Source organism: Eutrema salsugineum, unplaced genomic scaffold (assembly GCF_000478725.1).
Source record: "Eutrema salsugineum unplaced genomic scaffold, Eutsalg1_0 scaffold_4, whole genome shotgun sequence".
Classification (NCBI taxonomy): Eukaryota; Viridiplantae; Streptophyta; class Magnoliopsida; order Brassicales; family Brassicaceae; genus Eutrema; species Eutrema salsugineum.
The window spans coordinates 7,360,328-7,387,340 of record NW_006256686.1 but is presented as its reverse complement, the minus strand read 5'-3'; the positions used below and the strand labels follow the sequence as shown (position 1 = coordinate 7,387,340).

Sequence of the window (27,013 nt, the reverse complement as noted above, 5' to 3'; positions counted from 1 at the left end):
TAAGCAGTGTATATATACATTACATAACTAATGTATCAGAAACCCTAATGGGCCATGAGACATTAACCTGATGGTTAATGGGCCGGTTACTAGAAGTCCATTTGTTTATAACACTCCCCCTTGGACAAGGTAACCGTGCCTGTCACAAAACCGGGATCTCTATAATGCGCTGGGGAACGTTGCCTCATTAAAACCTTACCAGGAAAACCCAGTGGGAAAAACCATGGTGAAGGAAAAAGAGTACAACACGCATTACTCCCCCTGGTTTAGGCATCACTGTAGATCTCTAAGTCTACGCATTCCTATCTGATGAATGAACTTCCGGAGTGTAGAAGTCGGTAATGATTTAGTGAATAGATCGGCTGAATTTTTGCTTGATCGGACTTGCTGAACCTTGACCTGACCATCCTTCTGTAGCTCATGAGTGAAGAAGAATTTGGGCAGAATATGCTTCGTCCGGTCACCTTTGATGTAGCCGTCCTTGAGTTGAGCGATACAAGCTGCATTGTCTTCATACATCACTGTAGGCTCCTTATCTTCGTCCATACCACAATCTGATCGGATATGCTGAGTCATGGACCGCAACCAAACACACTCTCTACTAGCTTCGTGAATGGCCAAGATTTCCGCATGGTTGGATGAGGTAGCGGCAATAGTCTGCTTCATGGATCTCCAAGATATGACTGTTCCTCCATGCGTGAAAACATAACCGGTTTGAGACCGGGCACAGTGCGGATCTGACAAATATCCTGCATCAGCAAAACCAACTAGACCATCCTTGTTATGGTTAGAATAAAATAATCCCAAGTCCTTAGTACCTTGAAGGTATCTAAGGATGTGCTTAATACCGTTCCAGTGCCTTTGAGTTGGACACGAACTAAAGCGAGCTAAGAGGCTCACGGCAAAGCAGATGTCTGGTCTAGTGTGACTAGCCAAGTACATTAATGCTCCTATGGCACTGAGGTATGGCATTTCAGGACCGAGGATTTCTTCATCGTCCTTCTTTGGACCGAATGGATCACTATCCAATCCAAGGCTCCTCACAACCATTGGGCTGGTCAATGGGTGGGCCTGGTCCATATTGAATCTCTTGAGTACCTTTTCAGTGTATGCCAATTGATGCACAAGGATTCCGTCATTGACGTACTCAAGTTGTAATCCCAAACAGAATTTAGTTTTGCCTAGGTCTTTCATTTCAAACTCTGTTTTTAAGCATTCAAATGTTTGGGCGATTTCACCAGATGTTCCGAGGATGTTCAAGTCATCCACGTATACTGCTATGATTACAAATCCTTTGTTTTGATATTTTCTGATGAAGATGCATGGACTGATCGGATCGTTTTCGTAGCCTTCTCTGATGAGATATTCGCTTAACCGGTTATACCACATACGTCCGCTTTGTTTCAGTCCATATAAGAATTTGTTCAGCCTAATGCAGTGTTTATCACGAGATGCATGCTTATCTTTGAGCTCAATACCATCTGGTAATTTCATATAGATTTCACTGTCCAGTGGTCCATAAAGATATGCGGTTACAACATCCATTAACCGCAAATCTAAGTTTTCTCTTATGGCCAGACTTATGAGGAATCGAAATGTAGTTGCATCCACCACTGGAGAATAAGTCTCCTCATAATCGATTCCGGGTCTCTGTGAGAATCCTTGTGCTACAAGGCGTGCCTTGTATCTAACGACTTCACCGAGTTCGTTTCTTTTACGCACAAAGACCCATTTGTTTCCCACTGGTTTAACATCGAATGGTGTCCTTAAGATCGGACCAAACACATTCCGTTTCTTTAAACTATTCAACTCCACGTTTATGGCTTCTTTCCATTTCAGCCAATCTGATCTACGAGTGCACTCAATTATAGACGTGGGTTCTAGATCCTCTTGCGTGTGCGCAATCTCAAGTGCTACCTTGTATGCAAAAGTTTCATTGATGTCGACATCTTTTCTGTTCCATAGAGAACCGAATATGATATAATTGATTGAGATCTCATTATTATCAATCCCTTCAGAACCTTGAGTTTTGGCGTCCCAAACCTCTTGAGATGGTTCGATAGGGTAAGTATCAGCTGAGGCTGTATCCGTGTTCTCTTGAATCCCGGTTTCAATCATTGCACCTTTCTTTGATTTCCGGGGATTCTTATCTTTGGAACCTGGTGGTCTGCCACGTTTCTTACGTGCGTCAGACTCTGTAGCAACTTGACTTTTCCCTGAGGGGACATCTATTCGTACTAGTGCATTACAAGCTGGTATGTACGATTTGGTAACTTTGTTCGGGTCAGCAAAGGAATCTGGCAATTGATTAGCTAGCTTTTGTAAATGTATAATTCTTTGGACCTCTGAATCACATTCTAGAGTCCGAGGATCTTGCCCTTGTGTGGATGTTTGATTCCATGAAAGTTCTTTTACCAGCTTGTCTGTCTCACCACCTAATCTAGGATATACCGATTCATCAAATCGGCAATCTGCATATCTGGCTTTAAACAGATCTCCTGTAGTTGGCTCGAGATATTTTATGATGGTGGGAGAATCAAAACCAACATATATTCTCATCCTCCTTTGAGGTCCCATTTTAGTCCTCTGTGGTGGTGCAATGGGTACATAGACTGAACACCCAAATGTTTTAATATGGGAGACGTCTGGCTCATGACCCGTTAGCAATTGGGATGGTGAATATTTGTGCTCACTAGATGGTCGTATGCGTATTAGTTCAGCGGCATGTAAGACTGCGTGTCCCCAAGCTGAGACCGGGAGTTGTGACCTCATGAGTAATGGTCTAGCAACCCATTGAATTCATTTAATGAAGGATTCAGCTAATCCATTTTGTGTATGGACATGTGGAATATATACGAGTGTTATTCCGTGAAATAACTCGAATTTCAAATCATTCACTTGCTTTAACTACTCATGCTATGGATGCCTCTGATCCTAATACTGAATACCTTTCGTAGATCAAGGAATGGACAAAGCGAGAGGACGAAAAAATGTTCCGTTCTTGGTTTAAGGGGAGACCAACTAGTGTCCCCTGGGCTCCACCAAAGCCGATGATCGTAAGCTATGTCCTCCATCACGATGTCCATGCCACTCAGCCAAAGAAAGATGATAGAGAGTTGGCCGAAATGGCAACATTTACCCCCATGGACATACAATATTCATTAAACGCTTGGGAAGTGAATTCACCAGCATTATCAAGACGTATAGTCTTTAATGGGAATTCTGGAAAATGGGCTCGTAATCTGATGATTTGGGCCAATAACCTAGCAAAAGCCTGGTTCCTAGAAGAGAGCAGACAGACATGCGACCAGCGGGTCGATGCGTCAATGAGGACCATAAAATATCTGAATGTCCCACAAGGTGGGTGAATTGGTCCACATATGTCTCCTTGGATTCTTTCCAGAAAGTTCAAGGTCTCTTTAGACACTTTGACTGGTGAAGGTCAGGTAATCAGTTTCCCTTGTGAGCAAGCTGTGCACTTGAGGTGCTGAGGGAAAATACCATTTGGTTTAAGGCTGTGCCCTTTAGAATTCTGGACTAATTTACGCATCATGTTCGCACCGGGATGACCCAGGCGATCATGCCAAATAGTGTAATCTAAAAACTGTGCTTTGATAGCAGCATTAGCCTCAATCATACTGACTTTAGCATGGTAAATGCCAGTAGATACGGCGGGTATAGTTTCAAAAACTTGTTTATGGCCATTTATCATTTTAGTGATAATTAAAAACTCTTTGTTCCCTTCATCCTGAGTTTCGATATGGAAACCATTCAATCTTATGTCTTTGAAACTCAATAGGTTTCTCTTAGAACTGGGTGAGTATAAGGCATCAGAGATGTCTAGATATGTGCCATTTGATAACAACACATTAGCTTGGCCATGGCCCTCTATTAGGCTCGAACTACCCGCTATAGTGCTAATGTTTGCGGTTTTGATTACTAAATTTATGAAGTAATTCTTGTCTTTTAGAATGGTGTGGCTCGATCCACTATCCACAATGATATCCATATTGTCTTGCATATCTTTTCGCCAAATGGATTTCTGACCGGCTTATGATCTGGGAGCTAAAGACCACAGATATCTACTGGAAACTCCTGAGAATGATGGCCAGAAAGGAGGACGAACAGCTGCTACAATGGAGGAACCACCGCTTGGAAAGAATCACCCGCTAAGGTGGGACATCGCCGATTGTTTTGAGTCTTGAGGGCGCGTCTGGTGTCATATTGAGGAGCGGTTTTCACCACTAGATTCTTCTCTTCCAGGGCTTCAAAATGATATGTAGATCGCCTTCTAACTCCTTGTATTTTGAGAGATATGATCGTTTGAAGTTGAGCTTCGTGCTGATAACGTATTAAGGGAAAAACTCTTTTCTTATTGTTTCCATAAGCAGTGTATATATACATTACATAACTAATGTATCAGAAACTCTAATGGGCTATGAGACATTAACCTGATGGTTAATGGGCCGGTTACTAGAAGTCCATTTGTTTATAACAGAAAGTGATTTATTGCAGCATCTCTTCCTTTTTTTTTATTTTTTTCTGTATTTGACTTTTGTTTGGTAGACACTGTCGTTTGATTAATTTAATGAATAGTGGCCTTCTTTACATTACAATCAATGTGATAACTGAATGAAGAGCCAGTTCGTTTTGTGTCTTTTGTGTTTTGAGTAGAAAGTCAAAGACAAAATGAAACAACACTGAGAAAGAGATACCGATAAGTGTTTTTTTGGGTTACATGACAAGTTACTTTATGAGTCCTTTCCTTTTGCATTACATTCAACTATCCTTTATTAACTAAAGCACAAGTCATCTGGCGAATCAAATTCTGCCACGTGTCATGTGCTTTAGTTAATAAATGATTTAAAAAAAAATTCGTTAAAAAAAAAAAGTACGGTTGTTGTTTACAATTTCTTTAAAAATAAATTAAAATGATAATTTCTAAAGAAAAAAAAAAAAGTGAATCGACGGTTTCTCCAAAAACCACGATTTTTCATCTTCCTGTCCATGATCTTTCTTCTTCCTCCACGATTTCCTTTTTTTCCGTTTAACTGCAGAAAAAGATCTATGCCAGTTGTTGATAAAATAAAAATAAAAAGAGATCTATGCCAGTTTTTTTCTATTCTGTGGCTGGTTCTTACCCCTATTTCTCTTCGAATTCCACCAATTCCAATGAAGAAATCTAATTGAAGAAATCTGGTGGCTGCGGTTTGTTCTCGCCTTCGCTTACGCGATCTGCAGATTCCTCCCAACGTTCCTTCCATTGACGTTGATGAATCAGATGGTACCTCTTCTTCTATGTCTGTATCGCCTCCTACTTTCGTTTTTGGGTTTGCTCTGTTGTTAAAGCACCAATCAGTGGATTTAAAGATTGATCGAATGATGGCAAAGAAGATCATTAATCTATCACAAGATTAAAAAAAATTTGAAACTTTTTGTTTGTTGTTGTTGTTGTCAAGACTCTTAATTGGATAGTTTTGTTTGAATCTCATTAGCAGGTTAGCCGATTGTTGGATTTGATTGTTCGTTGTTTATACAGTCACAAGAGGTAGTCCTCAGGGAACTTTTAAGGTGAGTCAGTTTTCATTTGTGTTACTAATGGATTATTTTGGAATTGAATTGTTTCGTTTTCTGTCAAATTCTGATTTGGATGTGTTTGTCTGTACTCAGTAACGCAAGTGATTCTTTAGATAAGCTGAGGTTCTTAAATGTAACGGAGCCTGCTTTGCTTGGAGATGGTGGTGAGCTTGAGATTCGTATCAAGCCTGATCCTGATAGTCACCATAACATAATTAGAGAATTCTCATTTTCTTTTTCAGTTGAGTATTAAATTAAATAATTAGATTAAAACTGGTTACTTAAAAAAGATTGTTTCGGATTTGCAGTGATACTGGTATTGGAATGACAAAGGAATAACTTCTAGATAGCCTTGGAACCATAGCTCAGAGTGGCACTTCGAAATTCTTGAAGGCTCTAAAGGTCTTTTTTTTTTTTTTCTTTTTCACCTCTCTGAAAAATTAGATGCAAACAAATCAAACTCCATGTCAGGTTCTTAGACGTGTTTTGATGTGTCTATTTATTCAGGAAAAGAAGGACCTTGGTGCCGACAACGGATAGATTGGACAGTTTGGTGTTGGGTTTTACTCTGCTTTCTTAGTGGCTGAAAAGGTGAGAACTTTCGAATCTTTATTCCTTACTGTCTTCTGATTAATGTATTTCTGGTTTATGGAGTTTTTTGAGTTCTCTCTGTGTTCTCTGCTTTAGCTGACATTAGTCACTTTTCTTTTAATCATCCGTAGAGGGATTGAGAAGACTTTATGCAGTGTACTTCCCTGTTGTAATCTGTTCTACGGTTTCTTCTATGCAGGTTACTTTTTTAGTTTTCATCATATATATACATATTCACCTAAAATACATGTGACTTCTTTTTTGCAGGAAAAAATTTGAAGATATCATTGAATTATACTCATGTTTCCCAACTTAAGCTTTCTAAACAAAATGGAAGATGAAAAGCTTGAAAGCCATTGGATATTCAACTTATAATTTCCAGGTGAGTTATGAAAGTAATTTTAATTGTAACGTGTCATTGATCACTAAGAGTAATATGAAACTCTGGACTTCCTTCACCAAGAGTAAGTCCGGATATCTCTTCATCATTTTTAAAATCATTTTTGGATCTTGCTATATGTTTTGGTCTGGAACCTCCCGAGTCATTATTACTTCCAGTGTGTTGTGTTGTTGATGTTGTAGTTAAGCTGCAAGTATATGTGTTCCTAGAGATCATCTTCACTAAATTCAGAAAGATACTATACTATGAGAAATGTAATGTCTCGAACTCATAAAGCCATAACCATTCAGTACGGAATCTGTATAACCTTATTTTGTACTTAGAAATTTTTTAACATAAAGTAGTTATTGATTACTTAAATTATTTTCCACTGTTATGTAATGATTCTTGATTTCATTTGCTTTTGTAGAATGATGTTTTTCTCACATGCTAATATTTTTGTATGTTTACATTTATTTCATTTGGATAAGTTTTATACAGATAATTTTAGTTGTGTTTATATAACTGAAATTTGGTTTTGTGAAAAAAAATAACAATAATTGAAATCGGTTAATTGTTAGGAAAAGAATATTCCCGTGCTAGGCACGGGGTAAACACTAGTTTTATAACTAAAACAACAGCCAGTTTGTAACTTTTAAAGTATCACGCTAGATATTCATTCACTAGACCCATATATAGACATTCTAAATTGTCCGTCTGCAATTTCTAAGGCTCACAATCTGCTCGAATCCATACTAATTAGCTTGAAGATGCTCGTGTTTCGTTGCAACGGCCTAATATATATATCAAATTCGTTGTAAGCCGTTGCCATTGGATAGTCCGATGGATTGTGCTTTGTTTTTAGTTTTCTTTTATTTTTGTTGACAAAGTTAACCGAGCTAATCGTATCCACCAATTCAGGAACTAAGAAGCCATTCAATCAAAGCAAACTCAGATGTTAATGGTCTTATTAAATTGCCAAGTGTCGGACTTTATAAAAGAAACGTATCTGTTTTCTTAAGTCATTAAAATGAGTTGGTGAAAGAAACGTATCTGTTTTCTCAAGTTTTGTCATGATCCAACCCATGGCAGTGAAACGATGTCAAAATATGGTGAACAAAAAGAATGATGAGAAACAAATAACTAACTATATATTGAATATTGACTAAATAGTCTTGTTCAAGAACGTGACAAAAAGAGAGAACAAAATCTTGATATTTATTGACTTTACTCGCGCAGCTTTTGTTGAGTTCAAAATCTTCGACTTTTACTCGGATTCATAGAGGGCTCTTGATCTCACTCTAGACTGGAAGATATATTTTAACGTGGCAAGTCTCACAAGGGAAATATGTACTTACTACGTAGAAGTATTCAGAAAAAAAAAAAAGAATTTGACGTTAGTTTCTTAGCCTGTTTTGATTTCACAAAAGAGAGATTTAAGCCGTTTGCCTCTGCCGTTTGAGCCTATTCCTGAAGAAACTGTGAGTCTATCTAGTGTTAGAGAAGGGCAGTTTGCAGTTTTATTTCAGCCATGTGATACATTAAAGATGGAGATCTTGGTTACGACAGTGTTATGGAAAAGCAATGTGTTTTAGCAGTGAGTTCGAAGCAACTCATCCACCCTCAGTTTTGTTTTGTTTTATATCATTTTTTCCACCCCCTCAGTGTCAATTCCGGTTACAGCTGCCATGGTTTTTGATAAAGACAAAGATATAAGAAATCCTGATCCCAACGTGGATAGATTTCGGAGAATCAGCACACAAAACGTTGTTACGGCTTATGCAACTTAATTAGGCCACCTACAATATCTACTTCTTGCATATTTACTTTTTTGTTCTTTTTTTTGTCAATTTGTCGTGTTTTTTTTTTGTGCGCTAAAATGTCCATTTTCATGGTAACTAAGGCCAATACCTAATAAATAGTCCCACCTACTTTTATCTTGCTCGAAGAGTTTGCCACGCCTTTTATCTTCCCCAAGAGCTTGCCAACAATAATAATGACTATATGGGTTATATTTGAAAATCTTGGACATATTACAATGTGCGTTTCCTTTTTAAAATTCACTGAAAAGGAAGAAAAATTATAAAAATAAACAGATCCACAAAGGAAAAGGTAACAATAGTAAGGAGAAATCGTTTCTTGTTTGTCTATATATAAGACAAGATTTGTTCAAGCCTTCAAGGCAAACGTGAAAAACCAAAACCCTAATTTCTACTTACGGAGCCACCGAGTCGTTTCCTTCTTCCTTGGTAAGATCACAGTGATAATGTCCCATATTCCTCTGGAATTGGTAGAAGAGATACTCTATAGGGTTCCAGTCACATCTCTGATACGTTTACGAACTACTTGCAAAGGTTGGAACGCTTTACTCAAAGACAGAGGATTCATTGAGAAGAAGTTACGTAAAGCTCCAAAGCAGTCTCTGGTTCTCATGTTGAAGGAATTTAGAACTTGCTCAATGAGCAACAATCTCAACATCGCTGATCCATCTATAGAGTTTAAGGTTCCACTTGAACGAGACAATATATTCCAACTTTTTCAATGCGGCGGTTTGTTGCTATTCACCACCAACAACAATAGACTCGTGGTTTGAAACCCGTGTTTGGGGGAAACTAGATGGATTTAAATCAAAAATGATTACAAGAGTCCCTTTAGGTTTGTTCTAGGTTACGAAAACAACAACTTTAGCCTTAGCTATAAAATTTTGAGGTGTTATCAACAAAATTACGAATTTGTTGGGTTACAAATTTATGATTTTAGCTCTGATTCATGGAGGGTGCTTCTTGATGTCATTGCTCTGGACTGCCTCATAGCATCAAAGGGTGTGTCTTTGAAGGGAAATGCATACTGGCTTGCTTATGATAAAACAGGCTACTCTGACTTCTTGATAAGTTTTGATTTTACAAGAGAGAGATTTAAACGTCTGTGTCTACCAGAGTTTCAGAATCTTGGTTGGATGGCTCTATCAGTTGAGAGAGATGAAAAAATTTCAGTATTACATCGGAGCAAGGGTACATTAAAGATGGACATATGGATGACTAATAAAGTTGATACTGAAGCCGCATTGTGGAGCTTATATTTTACAGTGGATATACCTACTCATCACGACGACTATATTTCTTATCTTCCCACAAGTTTTTTGATCGACGAAGAAAAGAAATTGGCTGTGTGCTGTAACGCAAGTTCTAAGACAATGAGCGAGTAGGTTAGTGTCATTGATAAATATTACACAGAATACCCTTTGGTAGAAGCTACACAGGTATCATCGCTCCCCTCTATTATTTTCAGTTATGTTCCAAGTTTGGTTCAAATCCAACAGTAGAGGCAAAAAAAAATAAGAAAGTGATTTATTTCAGCTTCTCTTCTTTCTTTTTTTTTCTTCTGTTTTTGACTTTTGTTTGATAGACACTGTCGTTTGATTAGTTTAATGAATCTATCTATATATTATGATTCCTTTATTCTTTGCATTACATTCAAGTTGATTGCTAAAACAATAGCCAGTTTCTTTTGTGGATTGTCTTCATCTTTGTTTGAGTCTTTTGTGTGTTTGAGTAGAGAATCAAAGACAACATGAAAAAACTACTACTCCGTCCTCCTCTTCTTTCGGAAAACACATTTTATCCTAGACCTTTCCAATGTGATCCTTTATGTTTTTTTTTTTGGGAGCTCCAACAAAATTTAGATATAGCATTTTTGAGTTTTGTTTTTAGAAGTCTATAGAGGACATAATATAAGTTGGCAATGCCAAGATAAACATCTAGAGTTTTTATAAAAGCAATCACATTTAGGAAAGGAGACACATTTGTTTTGGGGAGAAGAACATCTAGAGTCACTTGTGCTAAATATGAAAATGGGTGTTCTTGTGGTTTCATGTATCGATGCTGACACATGCTGTCAAGAGAAAAATATGGATTTGAAATGGATGCAAAGTGTGTGTTCCTTTTCTGATCCATTGAGCCCACCAACATTCTCTCACTCTCTTACACATTGTGGTCTTACGAATCTGATATAATTTTATCGACCATCTTCTCATTAGTATTTCCCTCTTCGGCTCTTCCCATTTGTGTAAAATAACAATGAAAAGAAACATAAAAACTACTCAGACTTCAACCAAAAAATAAAAACTACTCAGACAAGGGATTCCTTGTCTAGCAAGTAACAAATAAACTATGAAATAAGAGGAAGATGCTCGTGTGGAGTTTTGGACAGAAGATAAGGAAGTTTATTGTTATTGATTTTTCGGGATATCTTGAAAATGATCAATACTCCTCTATGTATACTTAATTTCACACATATAACTTCTCCACATTTTGTCGTCCATCTTCTTCCATTATTCAAGTGTAGTCAATTATTCTTCTCACTATTTTGCAAATGGATCACTTTATCATGTGGTACGTTGCCATGATTCCCCCTTTAACTTGAAATTCAAATTAGCAACCTTACCAATTATATAGAGTGCAAGTATCACATTCATCCCCTTATCATATGTTTTTCTAAATCAAAGTAAACATAAACCTTGATCTCTCTATGGTTGCACCGACTGCAACACCATTCTACATGTTTTTAATTTTTTTTTCTTTTGCGGAGACCAAGTTCCTAGGGCTGCAGCTACGTGTCTGAAGCATAATTAATTCAGATATTAAAGAAATATGGCAATGCACAAAGAGGTTGGACAACTCCAAATACGAATACGTTTTTCATCAGACCCAAAATGATAGAGTAGCGAAAACTTAATACAACGAGAGATCAACGAGGTTCTCGAGTTGCGAAAGAGTTGAGTTAGAAGTCGGAAATGAGATCTAATTCAACGAAAGGTGTGAATACTCTTCACAGTGCTCAAAAGCTCTTAAACTTCAATATCAATTCAAAGTGATTTACAAAATGGAGATAGCAAGTAATATCGTTCAGAAGGATCGAGAAAAGATCTACCAAATCTAACTAGCTCAGATATGAGTTAATCCTTTACAACGAGATAATAACGTAAAAACGAAATTAAAATAACTAAAGCCCTTGACGAGGCTCGAACAGAGCCCCAAGTCCACAGTATGCCCTGCATCACAAAACCCGTGGAAGAAACAAGCTCTGAATGAGCTTAAAATAGGCCAATGAACAAATAGACAAGTTATAGTTGTTAGTTGTTAATATTGTTATATCTTGTTGATTAAGTAATAACTAACAAGTACAATTTTGTAAGTAATACATACTTAAAATATATTTTTCAATGCAGATGTTTCAATACAGGAACGACGAGTCACTAATTTTCTTAAAACTAATATTTTACTTTTCATCTGAATGTCATTTGCTAAACCCAAAAAAAATCAAAAAAAAAGGGGAGTTAAAAAGAAAAACAAAGAAACAATGAGGACAAAGTTCAATATTAGTGCGAACAAAATGTGAATCGTGTATTTCAGTTTTATATCGGTTAATTTCCATTACATTTGTCTAGACGGTTTTTAATATTTCTTAAGCTCTTACCTCTGACATGACTATATATCGGTTTCATATGAAATCTATGATGGTTAAATTATTTGACAGTCAAGAATTTCATTTTTTATGTTACTGTAAATTAAAAGAGTCCTTCAAAAGGAGAAATAGTTTTTAACAAACAAGAATGGATTAGAGCGAATGTGAACAAAAAAAATCAAAATCCTAATCAAAGCCGTTTTCTTCTTTTCATGTCCAATCTACCGCAGGATTTGTTAGAGGCAATACTCTCTAAAGTTTTGGTGAAAACTATGAGACAGTTTGCGACATGCGACCTACTTGCAAACGATGGAACGCTTTATTCAAAGAAGGCTTCACCGGAATGATTTTTCATAAATCTGCAAAGCAGCCTTTGGTTCTCGTGTTGAAACAATTCAGGGTTTGGTCAATAGGTGTCAATTTCAAAGTCTACGTATTTACAAAACCTGTTCATCAATTCCTGGCCATAGTAGACGACTGCGAGCACATACCTATGTTGCTGCTCCATCAATAGAGTTTAAGGGTCCACTTGATTGGCCTAAAGGACTCTATTTCACAATAATTGAAGTCTTTCACTATGAAGAGGCTTTGTTATACACCACTAAGGACAATATACTCATGATTTGGAATCCGTACTAAGAGGAAATCATGTGGATCCAACACAAAATTGGTTACTTGAGTCTTGAGTTGAGGAGCTCTAGCCTCTAGGTTTGCTTATAGGTTACGTAAACAACAAATCGTACTGACAAAATTTTGAGGTATTGTGATTGTTACGATCCAAATGAAAAAATTGTTGATTTTGAAACCTATGATATAAGCTCTGAATCATGCATGGAATTCATGACGTCCCTCTCGACTGCTTTATACGAGTAATACTAGTTTGAGAAGTTTGCATGTCAATGTGTAGCTGATTATGATAGTTTAGTTGCTATTAGGAATGCATTTAATATCTTCTGACCAACAATTTTAGTTATTTTGTGTTTGGAATATTACATGAAGTAGTTTGACTTTAGATTTTAGATAGAATTTTTGCATATATTCTGCTGGAAAATCAAAATATTCATTTACCTTTGGCACCTAATTGAATTGTAACATAAGAGAATAAGAGAATCACACAAAGTGTATGTCCACAAGTCCTATCTTCTCTGAGGAAACAGAGTACTATTTTGGGTATTAATGTCGTCACTCATTTTTCAAATGCAGAACAAGTCTCTAACGTATATTTAAATATTCAAAAGAGAAGAATAGTATAAAAAAACATAGTTTATGTAAGCTGCTCTTACAATTCATAAAACTACAAAGTAAAGCAATAAGTTTTTGTGTAATTCATAAACAACACAACATCGATAGAAAGTTAACTTGATTAACTTCCTAGAGATTGCTGCCAAAAAAAAAAAAAAAAAACTTCCAAGGGATTCTTGAGATTCACAAATCTTATAAAAAAATATATTTGCCTAATTACATAGGGTATAAAGAGATCAATATCACTCCATAATTTTCAAAATAATTTGTTTTCTTAAATATGTATATCTACTTTAAATCTAAGACCATGTCCAGGAGTTTGGATGGAGTTCATGGCCCAAAATCATATGCAAAAACGAATTAAAATAAAAGAAAATAAATATAATTTTGATGAACCGGTTCGTCAGGATGAACTTAAAGAGACGGTCTCTTGACCACGTGTAAGTTTGTAATTGGCAGAAAATTGAGCTGTGTTTCTCGGACAATTTATAATGGCTATCTCCATTCCAAAGATATTTACAATGTATTTTTTGGGTCGACCATTTTCATTTGTTTAACTCATCGATAATCAATGGCGAAAGAAATTGAGAAATCTTTGCCGGCGGAGGAATCTCTGATAGAGAAGATCGACGAGAAGATTCACCATCACGATTCATCGTCATTGTTTGAAGCCGAGTACGAGAAACCAGATTCGCCTTCGGCTGTGAAGGCCAAGATATATCGCCTTTTTGGCAGAGAGAAGCCTGTTCACAAGGTTCTCGGTGGTGGAAAGCATACGGTTTTTACCTTTTTTTAATCTCTCTTTTCTTCTTCTAGTCATTGGTTTGATCGTGATTTTTTTATACCCCATACGTTGACGCTTGATCTGCCATACGAGGGTCTAGTTACTCGTATAAGATCAGAGTTTCATTTCTCCCTTGATGTTGTGAAATTTATGATCAGAGTTTGACTTATTTGTTATGAAGGTTTGCTGCTGAGATGTTCCATGACTTTCACGAAGAAGTAATAGCGACTGCTTCGATACCAAATCCACCAGTTTTTGTCTCCCGGCATTCCCATTTCTCAAAAAAAGTCCCTAACTTTTACTTGTTTAGCTGACTTGCAATTTGTTTTAATCTAACCCTCATGCTTTTTAATTTTCAGGTTTTGACAAATGGAATAGAAGTGAAGTTGCAGAGGAATGCGCTTAGTGTCATTGAAGCTCCTACAGGGAACGAAGAAGACAATGATATTGAAGTCGAGCATACGCAGTGGAACCCCTCAGATATAAGTAAGATTGGTTCCTTGTCGAAATTCTGTAATATCATCGCGCAAAGTATCAAAACTCCAATGTTCTTTGATTGACTTATGCAGCAATGGAGGACACGTTGCAGCCACATAAGTCAAAGCAAAGAGGACACAGATCAGTGCGGTTATCTCATAAGACAATGTGTAGGGCCTTATCTTGTGACTCACACTTAAAAAGCTTGAGTTTGGCTCCTCGTAGGGACCTGGTAATGCCTCGGACTTTTAAGAATTTTTCATTTCAATGTTTTGGGTTACTGATGAGGAAAAACATGGCTTGAACGCAGAAGGTTGATCTTAGCAAACTGGATATGCCTGCATTACTTAGATATCGGCGACATTTTAACCTCGTGAGTGTAAAAAAGAACATTGTACTTCTACTCTCTTAGGTTGTGTACTCTGCTTTTTCTGATGGTTGTTGTCGCGCTCTTTCTTTTGTCAGTTACATTAACACATGTTGTGGGATTGTTGTTTCAGCTGCTTCGTGGTGATGTTGGACTTCTTGTTACTGATATGGCAATGGAAGAGGTTGAAAGGTAAACCCTCTTTTTCCCTGTTTTGCTTTGGTAAAAACAAAAGTGAGCGGCTTTGAATTGTATCCATGTCTTGTTGAAACTGTTCACAAAACTTCTTCTGGTTACATTGCAGCTTATTTAACGCATATGAGGATTCTGAATTGTATCCATTGTATCCATGTTTTGTTCGTTACATGTTTGTAGAATATCAAAATTATCTTCTCGAGTCCTATTCTAGGATTCTTGACTGAAACACACATATCTATCTTAATATTTTAGATGTAATGTGTTACTTGCAATGTGTTATATCAAAAAAAAACTGTAATTTTGATTTCTAATAATTGTGTGTTTAAATGTATTTATCAAAATTTCAAATTTCAAATTTTAAATTGGTGGACCCAAGCTTGAGGTTCACTAATGAAACCTAAAATTTGGTACAAGTTCTTCCACAAACTAAAAACCAAAAAATAATAATATAATATTCTGGTGAACCTTAAAGAGGGGTTCACCAATGTACATGCTCTGTTGATTTTAACTTATACAACCAACTAGGTATTTAGCCCGCGACTTGCGCGGGCCAAAAATTTTGTTTTAAAAAAAATTTATGCTATAAATTGAAAATAATTAAAATAACTATTTAAAACATAATTTAATTAAGATAAATTCTAGTTTTTCGTTTCCTATTTAACTAAAAAAGTAAACAAAATTTAAAATTAATTACTTAAAAAATACTTTATAACTGAATAGTCCACAAACTAATTTAATTAAGATAAATTCTAGTTTTTCGTTTCCTACTTTTTCCTCTTCATTATTTTTTTCTTTCTTCTTCATCATTTTTTCCTTATTCTTCTTTTGTCCATATTTTTTCTTGTTTTTTTTTCATGTCTTATTCTTTTTTTTTTCTTCTTCCCATATTTCTTATTCAAATTTATCATTCACATCTTTTTTTATTATTTAACACATTCATCTTCTTCGTCTTCTTTTTTTTTACGGTTTATTCTTCTTCTCCTTATGATTTTTTTTTCATATTACGTACTCTTCATACTTTTTATGACTCTATATCTTTTGAGGTTGAGAAAAAAGATAAATACATATTTCAAACTTAAAACTCTCCATAAAAATGTGTTATATTTATTGTTAGATAAGAAAACTGCATTAACTTTTATAGCTTGCTCCTTTCGAACAATCAAAACTGTTTCGGGGTAATCAACTTTAAAAAAGAGCTTAGACATATATACCCAAAAAAAAAATCTCAAAATTTCTTAATTATGCTAATAACAAAAATATCAAAAATTAAACAAATATCAAAATAAGACTTTAAGTAAAATGGAGTCTCCACAAAAGGGTTGTGACATTTTCACGGTCCAAGATTTGCAGATTTTTGTATATAATTTATCATCGATTTCTTTCACATTGTTGTGCTAGAATATTTATTTGTTACCATATTAAATAATTTTAAAAAATAAAGAAAATACAAAATTAGATGGAATTGAATCCTTCCAACATACAAACTTAAGAAAACTTAGAGTTTTAGCTACTTAAACATAAATTTTACATCTTTTGTGAAACTTAAGCAAGAGAAGCTTTACTCTGATCCAAAAATAACATTTTATAATTAACAGTTCAAACTCAACTGGAAACACATGAGATGAAAGCACTCCACACGAAAAAGATTTCAGTCGGAGAAACGTGCAAAAGATCAAAGTACAAATAGTTACATTTTTTTTTCTCCTGTCTTTGCCCATAAGTAAAATAAAGGAACCAGAAACCAATATCAAAAAATATCCCAACACTGGACATAAGAGACAAACACACACACAAAGCCCATTCAAATAAAGTGATGTTCGAATAAAAAATAGTAATTTTGTTCATGTATCATCATTATTATCAATAGAACTAACTTTGAGAGTAAGAATATGCCAAGTGGACTAACATTTTTGCTGGATCTAAACTCCTTGTTAGCTTGTTTTCTTTTGTTCTCGGCAGCGACAGGTGGGGTCTTGGATAAAACAGAGACCACAATGCACCATGTTCTGCACCTTGTTCACCGAAGCTTCTTTTGAACTGTTATAAATTTAGGATTCATCAGATCAAATAATAATCCATAATCAAATGATTAAACCTATGTTTTTGTATGTGTTCTTTTAAAGTTTCATGTACATTCTAACAGTTCAATCAGCTTGGCAACCTTCACAAGAACCAGGTGAACTCACGTTCATTGCCATGAGGGATTTCGACACCGTATGTCCTATAGACCATTCTGAATCGTCACCAAGAGCCTACACCACAAAACAGAATACATGATCCTTTTGTAATAATTTTTTAAAACATATAAAACGCTTTTATCTGACTCCGAGAACTGGTTCGGTTCATGACCATAATCTATGTTTTTATCACTAGCAAATGAAATCTGTTGCATCGCAAGATGAAACAATAAAACGCAAGCACCTAAGAAAGAAAAAACAAAAACAATCAAAACTTAAAACAGATAAGAATCAATAAATAAAAAAAAGGTTCGACTCAGCCCCAACTAATAAAAGAGAAAGAAAAGTGCATCAAAACTGGCTAATATATAAAACATAAATATGATAGATAATAAAAAAATCACAAATCTAAACCTAAAGCACAAAAAAGAAAATAAAAATGTTACCCTTCGGTATAGCAGTAAACTAAACAATCAACGATCAAGAAAGTCTGGCTAAAACACCACCTCTTAAACAGAAAAAAAAAAACATCAAACGCTATTATTAATAAGAAGAAGTTATAAAATATAAATATAATCCAACTTCTCATATACATCAGAACAAAATATATTCTTGAAAGAGCTATAAAAGGGAAGACACAATGTATCGCTTAATATATATAAAAGAATGTAGATCTACATGAGCTAACGAAAACAAATATAAAACAAAAATAACAACCGAATAGAAAATTAGAAAGCACAAAAACTATTTTTTTAAGAAGTCACAAGATCACTAATGTGAAACACACGAAATATATAGCTTACATGATAGCCAAACATTACAACCGTGTAAGTGAAGAAAAAAAATTGGTTGAAAAATCTTTATAATTTATGCAAATCGGATAATTCACATATATATTTTTATTAAAAAAACAATATCTAAGTATTTATCAAGACTTACTTAAAGATTAAGGGAGTAACATAACTATATATGATGATTTTTCATTTTTTAATGTTTTTTTTATAATTCATATAAATATTTTTTTTTTAAAAAGAAAACAATATCTAAGTATTTATTAAGTAAGATTTACTTAAAGATTTATGGAGTAACATAATTATATATGATAATTTTCGATTTTTAATATTTTTTTATAAAAATTGATTTAAATAAAATTAGTTTTGTTTTTTATTTTTGGTTTTAAAAAAATCGTGATTTTAGTTGTAAAATCGTGATTTTTGATTTGATAAAATCGTAGATTTTGATCAGATTGAGATAAAATCATGTATTTTGATATGATTTAATATTATTACAACCTATATTATAATCGTGATTTTAGTTGTAAACAAATTTTTTGTTTTTAAATTAAAAATAATTTTAAAGAGGGGTAAAGGATAATTAGCCACTCTAAGATTCAACGAGAGAGCTTTAAACGAAATTTTTACTTCACTTATAATATATATGATATATGATATGATACCACTCTATATTTTTTTTTTTGATAGAAAACACTGTAATAAACTAATCATGCACACTAAAAATTTTACAAAACGTTTATCTACTATATATAAGCGTTTTTAGCACAATTTTGAAATGTCTAATAATAAAAATATAAAAATTTGATATATAGTTAAGACATGTTCAGAAGATAAATAACTTATAATAATATAATGACATCGACAAAATGTTTTCTTATGTCTGCCACTAGGTCTAGCTTTAATCAAGATGAAATTGTTAGATATTAAACACAATGGATCGCAAACTTGTACTAATTAAGAGAAAAGATTGGACAGTATTCTACTCTCGAATCTTTTAGTCGTTGTTGGCTCGTTTTCTAGGTATGGGACCATGAAAATCTCTAACTGCAAAACACACCTTGATGGGACATGCCTGATCCATAACATCGAGAAGAGACTACAAGAAGCCGATAGTGCGTATTTCATTGTGGGGCGGTATTTGTTATGGTAATCTAACTATCTTCACTCATACACAATATTGTCAGATCTACGACTATTTTCAAGATAGAATGCAGATGTTCAACATTGATAGACTAGATGTGTGATGCATGCAAAAGCTCAAGAACTAGCCCCTGTGTAAGACCGAAACATACTACTTTTATTTTAGACCGCAAAAATTTGATTCGTATGGTATCAACCATGACATGATTAGAAAAAAACAAACCAAATATATTTGTGATTGTTTTTCCATTGTAGCAGTTAATCAATAATCATGGTTTGCTTTGCATAATTCATAATTGGATTATGCCATACCAGAATTTTGAAAACTGATATAATCAAGACGGAGTCGGAGTGGACTGATTAAGCCTAATTGTCTTATCATTGGAAGGCAAACTTTGAATGGTGTGACTAGTATAATCACTAAAAGCTCCAAAAGATTATAATAAAAGCTTGTTCATTTTTTGGTCGTTTTAAGAAAGACATATTCAGGATTACAACTAATAAGAAAAATAAACGATTTTGGGCCGTAAAACTAAATCGATAGGTCAAAAGAGCTGTTTTCATTGACCTCCATTTCCACAGCAGCTAAAATCAAACCCTGCTCTCTAGTGTATCTTACAAAACCTGCATCCCCCCTCCCCCTCCCCACATACAACCTCGCGACTCATACAGGTCCCAGCATGGTTCTCCACTTACGAGATCAATCCCATGGCTGACCAACAAAGAGCTATAATGACCAAATGGCGCCTCAAACTTACATTGGACGTGTTTCTCCTGGGTTGGACCAAGAATTTTTCCTCTTGCACGACCAGTTGCATAGCTCCTGAAAGCTTCAGTAGTAATGGCAAAGGGTCCCTTGGCCAACAAGTCTTCTAGAAAGAACTCGTATTCATTCCATTCTGATTTCTCTTTTGGTTTGCTATGGATTGATTTTTTTTTTTTGACAAACCCATTGTTCCTAAGAAAATCACAGGCATATAGAATGTTTGTAATAATCTCGTTTCCGTTTTGAGAGCTGCGAGGGACTCCATTACTGATATCGGCCACCTTTAACTAGTGGGTCGAAAGATCTTTTAACTGGTAAGAATCCTGATCAATCATGGGGGACTCGTAGCCAGTGAAATGGACAATACCGGTCTGCAAGCTGTGAGAAATCTCACATTCTTTATCCAAAACGAGATCAAGACTAATCCAAGGGATGTTTCCTTGTGGAAGAGTTCCCATGGGGAGTTTCTTTCAGTCAATAGTCACATATAAAAGAGCAGAGTCTCCTCCTTCTGCCGCCTAAACAAGTGATGCCTTAGTTGTTAATATTGATATATTGTTGATCAAGTAGATACATGCATTTTTGTGCAAATGAGTAATACATATTGAATATAGTTTTTTTTTTTAATACAAAACAATCAGTCACTAATTTTCTTAAAACTTTTTCTTTTTCATATGAATGCCATTCATTAAACTGATATGCTCAAAGTTTAATCTCTAAGCTACTCTGCAAGAGCACAGATGTGCAGTTGTAGTATCTAGGGGTCGAACCACAGAGACAAGAAATCACTCAATAAACCTTATGTAGATAGAGTTACGCTAAGTCGAAATATGCAGAACAAATAACAATGCGAAAGAAATAAATAAAGCAGTGATGAAGACAGTTGTAAATTCGATGTGATAAAGGATAGGTCTAGGGTGATTTTCAGGAGATCAATGAATGCAAATCAACTTAACAAGTCAGGATTCAGTTATTAAGCACGGTTCTTGAACTCGAAACACAGAACTATAATTAACCAACTTCCGTTGTGAAAATTATCTAAGTTAAAATCCTAGAATTCCAAATTCCTTTGTAAATCCTACAGATTTAAACCAGCCTTAATGCACAAGTTCGATATGTTCACAAAGCTCCTAAACCAAATTCCTTTGCGAATAGTTACTTTGCTCAACTCAGATTCTTTCCAGTTATTCAATTACACTTCCGTATCAATTAAGCAACCTAAGATCTAAGTTCTAGGTGATCAGTCTAGAATTAGCTTTAAGAACAACCTAAGGTGAAGAACAAATAGATATGAACCCTAACTAGCAAGTTAATCAAACATTCAAAGAAAACCCTAATTAAACCCTAAACCTAACAGGTGATCTACTCAGACATGGTTATTGAAATAACAAACATGATGAATAGAAAGCAATAGAATAAATCGAAATAGATAAAGGGGTTCGAAATCTTCTCTCTAAACGAACAGAGTACAGACTTGTCTCCCCAAGCTCAGAAATCGCAAAAGCCGAAAACTCAGAGTATCTCTCTCTCTAAAATCTAAGGTCTACGTAAAAAGGGAATAAAAATCCTATATATATCTCTAAAACACGTTTTGGACTTCCTTGAAAACGTTTGGGCCCAACTCCTTCTTCAAATAGGAAACAAAATCGCCTTTTCCTTATTTCTCTGACAAGTGTCGCGCGTCACTCTTCATGGTGTCGAGCGTCACCAAAGCACAAAATCCATACTTGACGAATTTGATCCTGATTAAGCTCCAAAATGCTCCAAAGTCTCCAGTTAAGCTCCAAACGTACCTATGACCTGAAAAGACTCCAAAAGACTCGAAAGACACTAAAAAGACTCTATAAATAGAACTTATACCATGGTTAAAAACCATAAAAACCATGATATATCATAAACCCTGAAATTAGATAAGTTCAACAAAGGGTTAAGAAAAAAAAAACAGAAATGTAAACAAGTTCTATCCATGTTTATCGGTGGTTGTATTCAAATATCTCAACTGCATTTTGGAGACGAGAGGAAAACCGGCTTGTTAGTTTCAAACATCTCAACTGCATATTGGAGACGACAACCGGCTTATTAGTTTTGTTGTTCTCGGGTGGTGATGTATGTATAAGAATTTTTCACTTTTTAGTTTGAACACTTTATAAAAAGTTACTGTGTTTATTATTGCCTGCAAAATTTAAATATCATGTATTATGTTATACTAGTATTACAACCCGTGCTACGCACGGACATACCTTTGTTTTTTTAATATCTCATACTTTTTCTATTAATGTTTTTTTTAATACAATTAAATTATTATTTGAGAAAAATTAATTTGATTGTAAAAGACGCTTATTTACTCAAGGTGGATCTACTCATGTTTTAACATAGTGAATTTTATTTCAAACATTTTAAAAATAAATAATCATCACGTATTATTTCATATATACCAATGATTGTCAAGAATAGATATTTTAATATGATTTGTAAATATTATTATTACTTTTGTTTTGTTCGAACATATTATTATTACTTTGATATTGATAAACTTAAGTGCAAAATTACATCTAATCTTAATAATAGGAATGGATTTTAAAATGCCATAAATATAGATGTAAATACATTCTAGAGAAAAATAAATATTTTTTTTGTTAAAAAATAAATAAATATTTTAGAGTCTAGAGTCTTGCACCTGGGCTTGAGAAGCAGTGGATGTTATTTGAGCCAGCGAGTTCGGTGAGGCATTGGGTGGTTTTCGTAGACTTGGTGCTCCCTTCGGGGGATTTGTTGTATTCGGTTTGAGTGTCTGAGTTCTCCTCGTGGCTGCTTATTTTTGGTTGATTCTCTGCAGGTTCTGTCTCAGAAAGTCTCGGGAAAGTTGAAGTCGCCGCTCCATCTCGGTATTGAGGGCTGGCTGGGATGGCGGTGGCTCACGGCAATTTCGACGGCCTGAGGCGGAGAATGTGGAATGGTGGTAGAGATAGCTTCTCCGTCAATTGATCAGTCTCCTTCCTCCTTTCAGTGTGTTGCTCAGCCTCAGGTGTTGATGTCTTCGTTTTATCTGCTTTTATGTATTCCACTCGATTGCGGTAGTCTTTTAGGATAATCTAGGCTATTTGTTTCTTGTACTTTCTTCTCTTTCTTGATGTTCTTTCTTTTTTTTTTCTTCTTGTTCACCTCTGTAATCCCTCTAAAAACAAAAAACAAAGTTATAAAATCTTAAATTGATACCAAAATTTTTTTTTGAAGAATCGTACCTTGCTATGATATATCTTTCACTCTGCTAGGCTCCTAGCTTTAGTCTTTGCTCTCAACCTCTCACCTTGTCGATTTCTCTCATGGTTCTTCGTATGTTTTTTTCAGTCTCCGACTCTCCGTCTTTTTTGATCTAACTGAAGTACTGAACGTTATATTGGTGCACTTTGTAAAACTCGGAGATCGTGGGTCGTGTGTGGGTTAGAACAACCGTTAATAGAAGTTTGTATTATTTTACTTTTTACATTAATTTTTTTTATTTATTTAGATGATTTCCACATGTCAACTTTTAATTGCACAAGTGACTTGTGCTTTAGTAATATAAGGATATCGGTTAATTTCCATTGCATTTGTATAGATGGTTTCTAGTATTGCTTAAGCTCTAAACCCTGATATGACTATGGTTTACATTTGAAATCTATGATGATTAAATTATTGATAGTCAAATAATTTTTCTTTTTGTTACAGTAAACTGCAAAGAAAGAAAAGTTGAAAGCAAAAATTAAAAAACAGATCCACATAGGAAAAGGAAAGAGTATCGTTTCTTACAAGACAAGATTGGATTAGAGCAAACGTGAACAAGAAAATCGAAACCCTAATTAGAGCCATTTTATTAATAAAAAAATAAAATTAAAGAATATTCTCCTTGGAAGATCACAAGAAAAAAACGATAATTATGTCCGATCCTTCCCAGGATTTGTTAGAGGCAATACTCTCTAGGGTTTCGGCGACAACTGTGAGACAATTGCCACTTACTTGTAAATGATAGAATGCTTTTATTCAAAGACGAGGCTTCATCAAAAAGTTTTTCATAAAGCTGCAAACAGCTTCTGGTTCTAGTGTTGAAAGAATTCAGGGTTTGGGTAATTGAGCGTCAATTTCAATGTTGCTGCTCTAATAAAGTTTTAAGGGTACATTTGGCCTAAGAATTTGCCTCTATATTTTACTCTAAAAATATAAATTCTTTCAAAATAGAGAAAGAGTTTGATGCAATGGTTACCTCTATATCTAATTCTAAATATTACTATTAATTGTTTATAAGACTCTTTACTTCAAGAAATTTTTTAAAAATCTATTTATTTTAATTTTAACAATAATTCAACATACTTATATTTTTAAAATTTTTATTTATTATAAAATACTATTACATCGCATAAACTGAAAAAAACTAATAAATAATACATATTTTAAACATCACTATTAATATACTTCTCCCGCAAATGATCAGTTAACATATTTTGAAGTGAGAAAGTTTTTTTGTCTTTGATTTGTCTATATCGACAAAGAAATCCTGGAAATCGGATATTTTCACAACTAGTCGATACATAATCAAAGTGTTTCACTGCAACGGTTTGTTGTTATGCACCACTAAAGACAAAAGACTCTTGGTTTGGAATCTGTGAATCTAATAGAGGAAACCATGTGGATCTAAACCGAAATTGGTTACATGAGGAGCTCTAGGTTTGCTAGAGATTACGTAAACAACAAGTATTTGGCGACAAGACTTTGAGGTATTGGGATTCTTACGACTCAAAATGAAAAAGTTGTTGGTTTTGCAGTCTATGAATATAAGCTCTGAATCATGGAGTGTTCCTAATGACGTTCCTCTCGACTGCTTCATAAGACTAATATTAGATGGAGAGGTTTGCATGTCAATGTATTCTAGGCTTCGCCACTCATGTTTCAAAGGCACAAAACGTGTCTAACGATATATTTAAAAAGTCAAAAGAAAATAAATAAAATCAAAGAACTTAGTTTATGTAAGCTGCTGATACTATATCATAAAATGGCTAATTACTCTTTACCTTTCATTATATTTTTAAAAATTAAATTTCATAAAAAATTTATTAAAAACCGTAAATTAATATAAAAAATATTAAAAATCAGAAATTGATCAAAAAATATTTAAAGTTAATAAAAAATATTAAAAATCGGAATTTAATCAAAAAATATTAAAATAGAAAATAACCAAAATTTAAAAATTGGAATTTAATCAGAAAAACATTTAAAATCATATCATATATAATATATATGAAGTAAATTTTTCACTACAAGCTCTTTCATTCAATCTAGGTGACTAATAATTACTTTTTATTTTTTAATAAAATCTTTTTAAATATCCTTAATTAATTTCTTTATTTTTGTAATTTGTATAACAATGTTGCGGCTACTTTTAGTTATTTTGATAATATTAATCTGAGATAATTTTAACCGGATTATCTGTTGAGCGAGATTAATTATCTGTAAAAACAAAATGTACATGTGATGTAAAAAACCCTAGCTTAAGTTGAGAGCTATATATATAAATATATTACTTTTTAAAATGCATCTTAAGCTCAATTGTGGTTTGGTTTCTACATTAGTCAGCTTTTCGTTGTATTGTTTACCGTCTTTTATAGCTTTATTTTTTATAAATCACTTTTCAATTTTTTTCTGTTGTTTGTTTTTGTTTTTCAATATCAGTAGTAATGTTCCTCGATTATATGTTGCTGTTTTGTGTTGTCAGTTGTTCTTCCTTACTAATTAATCGTTTATTTTTGGGATAATGTAAGAGAGGTCAAATACTCTAGCAGGGTGCAGAGGAAAAAATCCAGATCCTTAAGTTATTCAAACCAGAAACATCTCTATTGATGTATATATTTTTGTTCCCAAGATATTTGATCTTACACTGACCTGTTCATTGATTTGCTTGGTGAAACGAAATGTGAGACAGTCCAGATGCAAAAGTAGATCTGTGAGGCACCAGAGAACATCTGAACATGCAGTATGTACACCATCTGTCATATTCTCTCCTAAAACATATTTGTATGATGTCATCATTCCAACGAAAAATACATGATCTCAACGCCCAAAAAGAGCAGGCATAGAGAAATATAATCCTCATAACAAATATCGTTATCATTAGATCATTCTCATAAATATTATCACCAAAATTAGGTTGTGCTAACTCTTTTGCTCCTCTAATAGAAATTGCAGAGGCTCACTGGTTCTCTTGATGCTGATGTAAAATGTTGGTCGAGTGGAAATGAAAGCAGCTTGCGGAGATTTCTCATAACAATCCAACATGTAAATGTTTTCCCCTTTTGTTCCACAGCCCTGAAATCTTTCATAAATCAGAGTATCAGACTTTTAAACATTATGCATATATGTCGTGAGTAAAATAAACAATATATATCTTTAGTTGTTTACCTACACTTTGAATATTGATTTTTATTATATAACTTAATAACAAGATGAAGACGATCGAGAGAAACATTAGAAGAATATGATAACACCGAATTTTGACCATTTTTATGGATCACTTTAATATCTTTTACAGGTGTTTTTACTCCATTTTCAAAGGTTTTCAAAGGATTTCTATGTTTCCGGATTTTAAAAGATTTTTCAGGTAATTTGGGATAAAGAGGCACAAAATGGAACAAAAAGACTCTTTTGGATAAATGCAGACCGTCAGAACTCTCATGGAGAGACGAAGACCTTCTCACCGTCTGATCACCCTCAAAATTGGACAACTTATGGGAGAATCAACCAGCTTTCAAATACACTTGTTTTGGAGACATTCCAACGGTTGGATCTCAAGATATTTCATTAGCCCCGGAGCCACTCGAAGTCGGCCAGCAGCTCACGCGACCGCGGCCAACAAGCCAATTGCCGCGGTCACAACACTCCCGACCGCGGCAATCAATCTCCGAGTTAAAGCCCACATATCTGAAGCCCAAAGTCATTCTCAGCCTCAATTCCGGAACCCTAGAGACCATGGAGTATTGGAGACTATAAATACATGTCATTTAGGTCGTTTTTAGACACCACCCTTCATA

The 27,013-nt window shown here is 34.5% G+C and overlaps 1 protein-coding gene, 1 long non-coding RNA gene and 1 pseudogene across 11 annotated transcripts; all 3 read left to right on the top strand.

Annotated features, from left to right (window-relative positions):
• Positions 1–4,959: 4,959 nt before the first annotated feature.
• Positions 4,960–6,850, top strand: LOC18013836. Of its 2 annotated transcripts, none has more exons than XR_002898320.1 (6): positions 4,960–5,284; positions 5,499–5,571; positions 5,671–5,741; positions 5,886–5,979; positions 6,085–6,168; positions 6,436–6,850. It is a non-coding gene; the product is annotated as an uncharacterized LOC18013836 (long non-coding RNA). The 2 variants fall into 2 exon arrangements; XR_002898319.1 differs by having other exon boundaries at positions 5,496–5,571.
• A 1,963-nt stretch (positions 6,851–8,813) lies between these two features.
• LOC18013764 lies at positions 8,814–9,752 on the top strand (annotated as a pseudogene).
• Positions 9,753–13,790: 4,038 nt separating this feature from the next.
• On the top strand, positions 13,791–17,127 carry LOC18013713. 9 transcript variants are annotated; one of them, XR_002898289.1, is made up of 7 exons: positions 13,791–14,030; positions 14,218–14,323; positions 14,396–14,522; positions 14,606–14,745; positions 14,824–14,925; positions 15,014–15,072; positions 17,038–17,053. XR_002898289.1 is itself a non-coding variant. In XM_006418717.2 (7 exons), the coding sequence occupies exons 2-7, from the start codon at positions 14,231–14,233 to the stop codon at positions 17,057–17,059; spliced, it is 501 nt and encodes a 166-aa protein (XP_006418780.2). In that variant the 5' UTR covers positions 13,791–14,030; positions 14,218–14,230; the 3' UTR covers positions 17,060–17,127. The 9 variants fall into 9 exon arrangements, 7 of the variants coding, with proteins under 7 accessions (XP_006418780.2, XP_006418781.2, XP_024009626.1 ...); XR_002898288.1 differs by lacking the exon at positions 17,038–17,053 and adding an exon at positions 15,185–15,228; XM_006418717.2 differs by having other exon boundaries at positions 14,827–14,886; positions 17,038–17,127.
• The last annotated feature ends 9,886 nt before the right edge of the window (positions 17,128–27,013 follow it).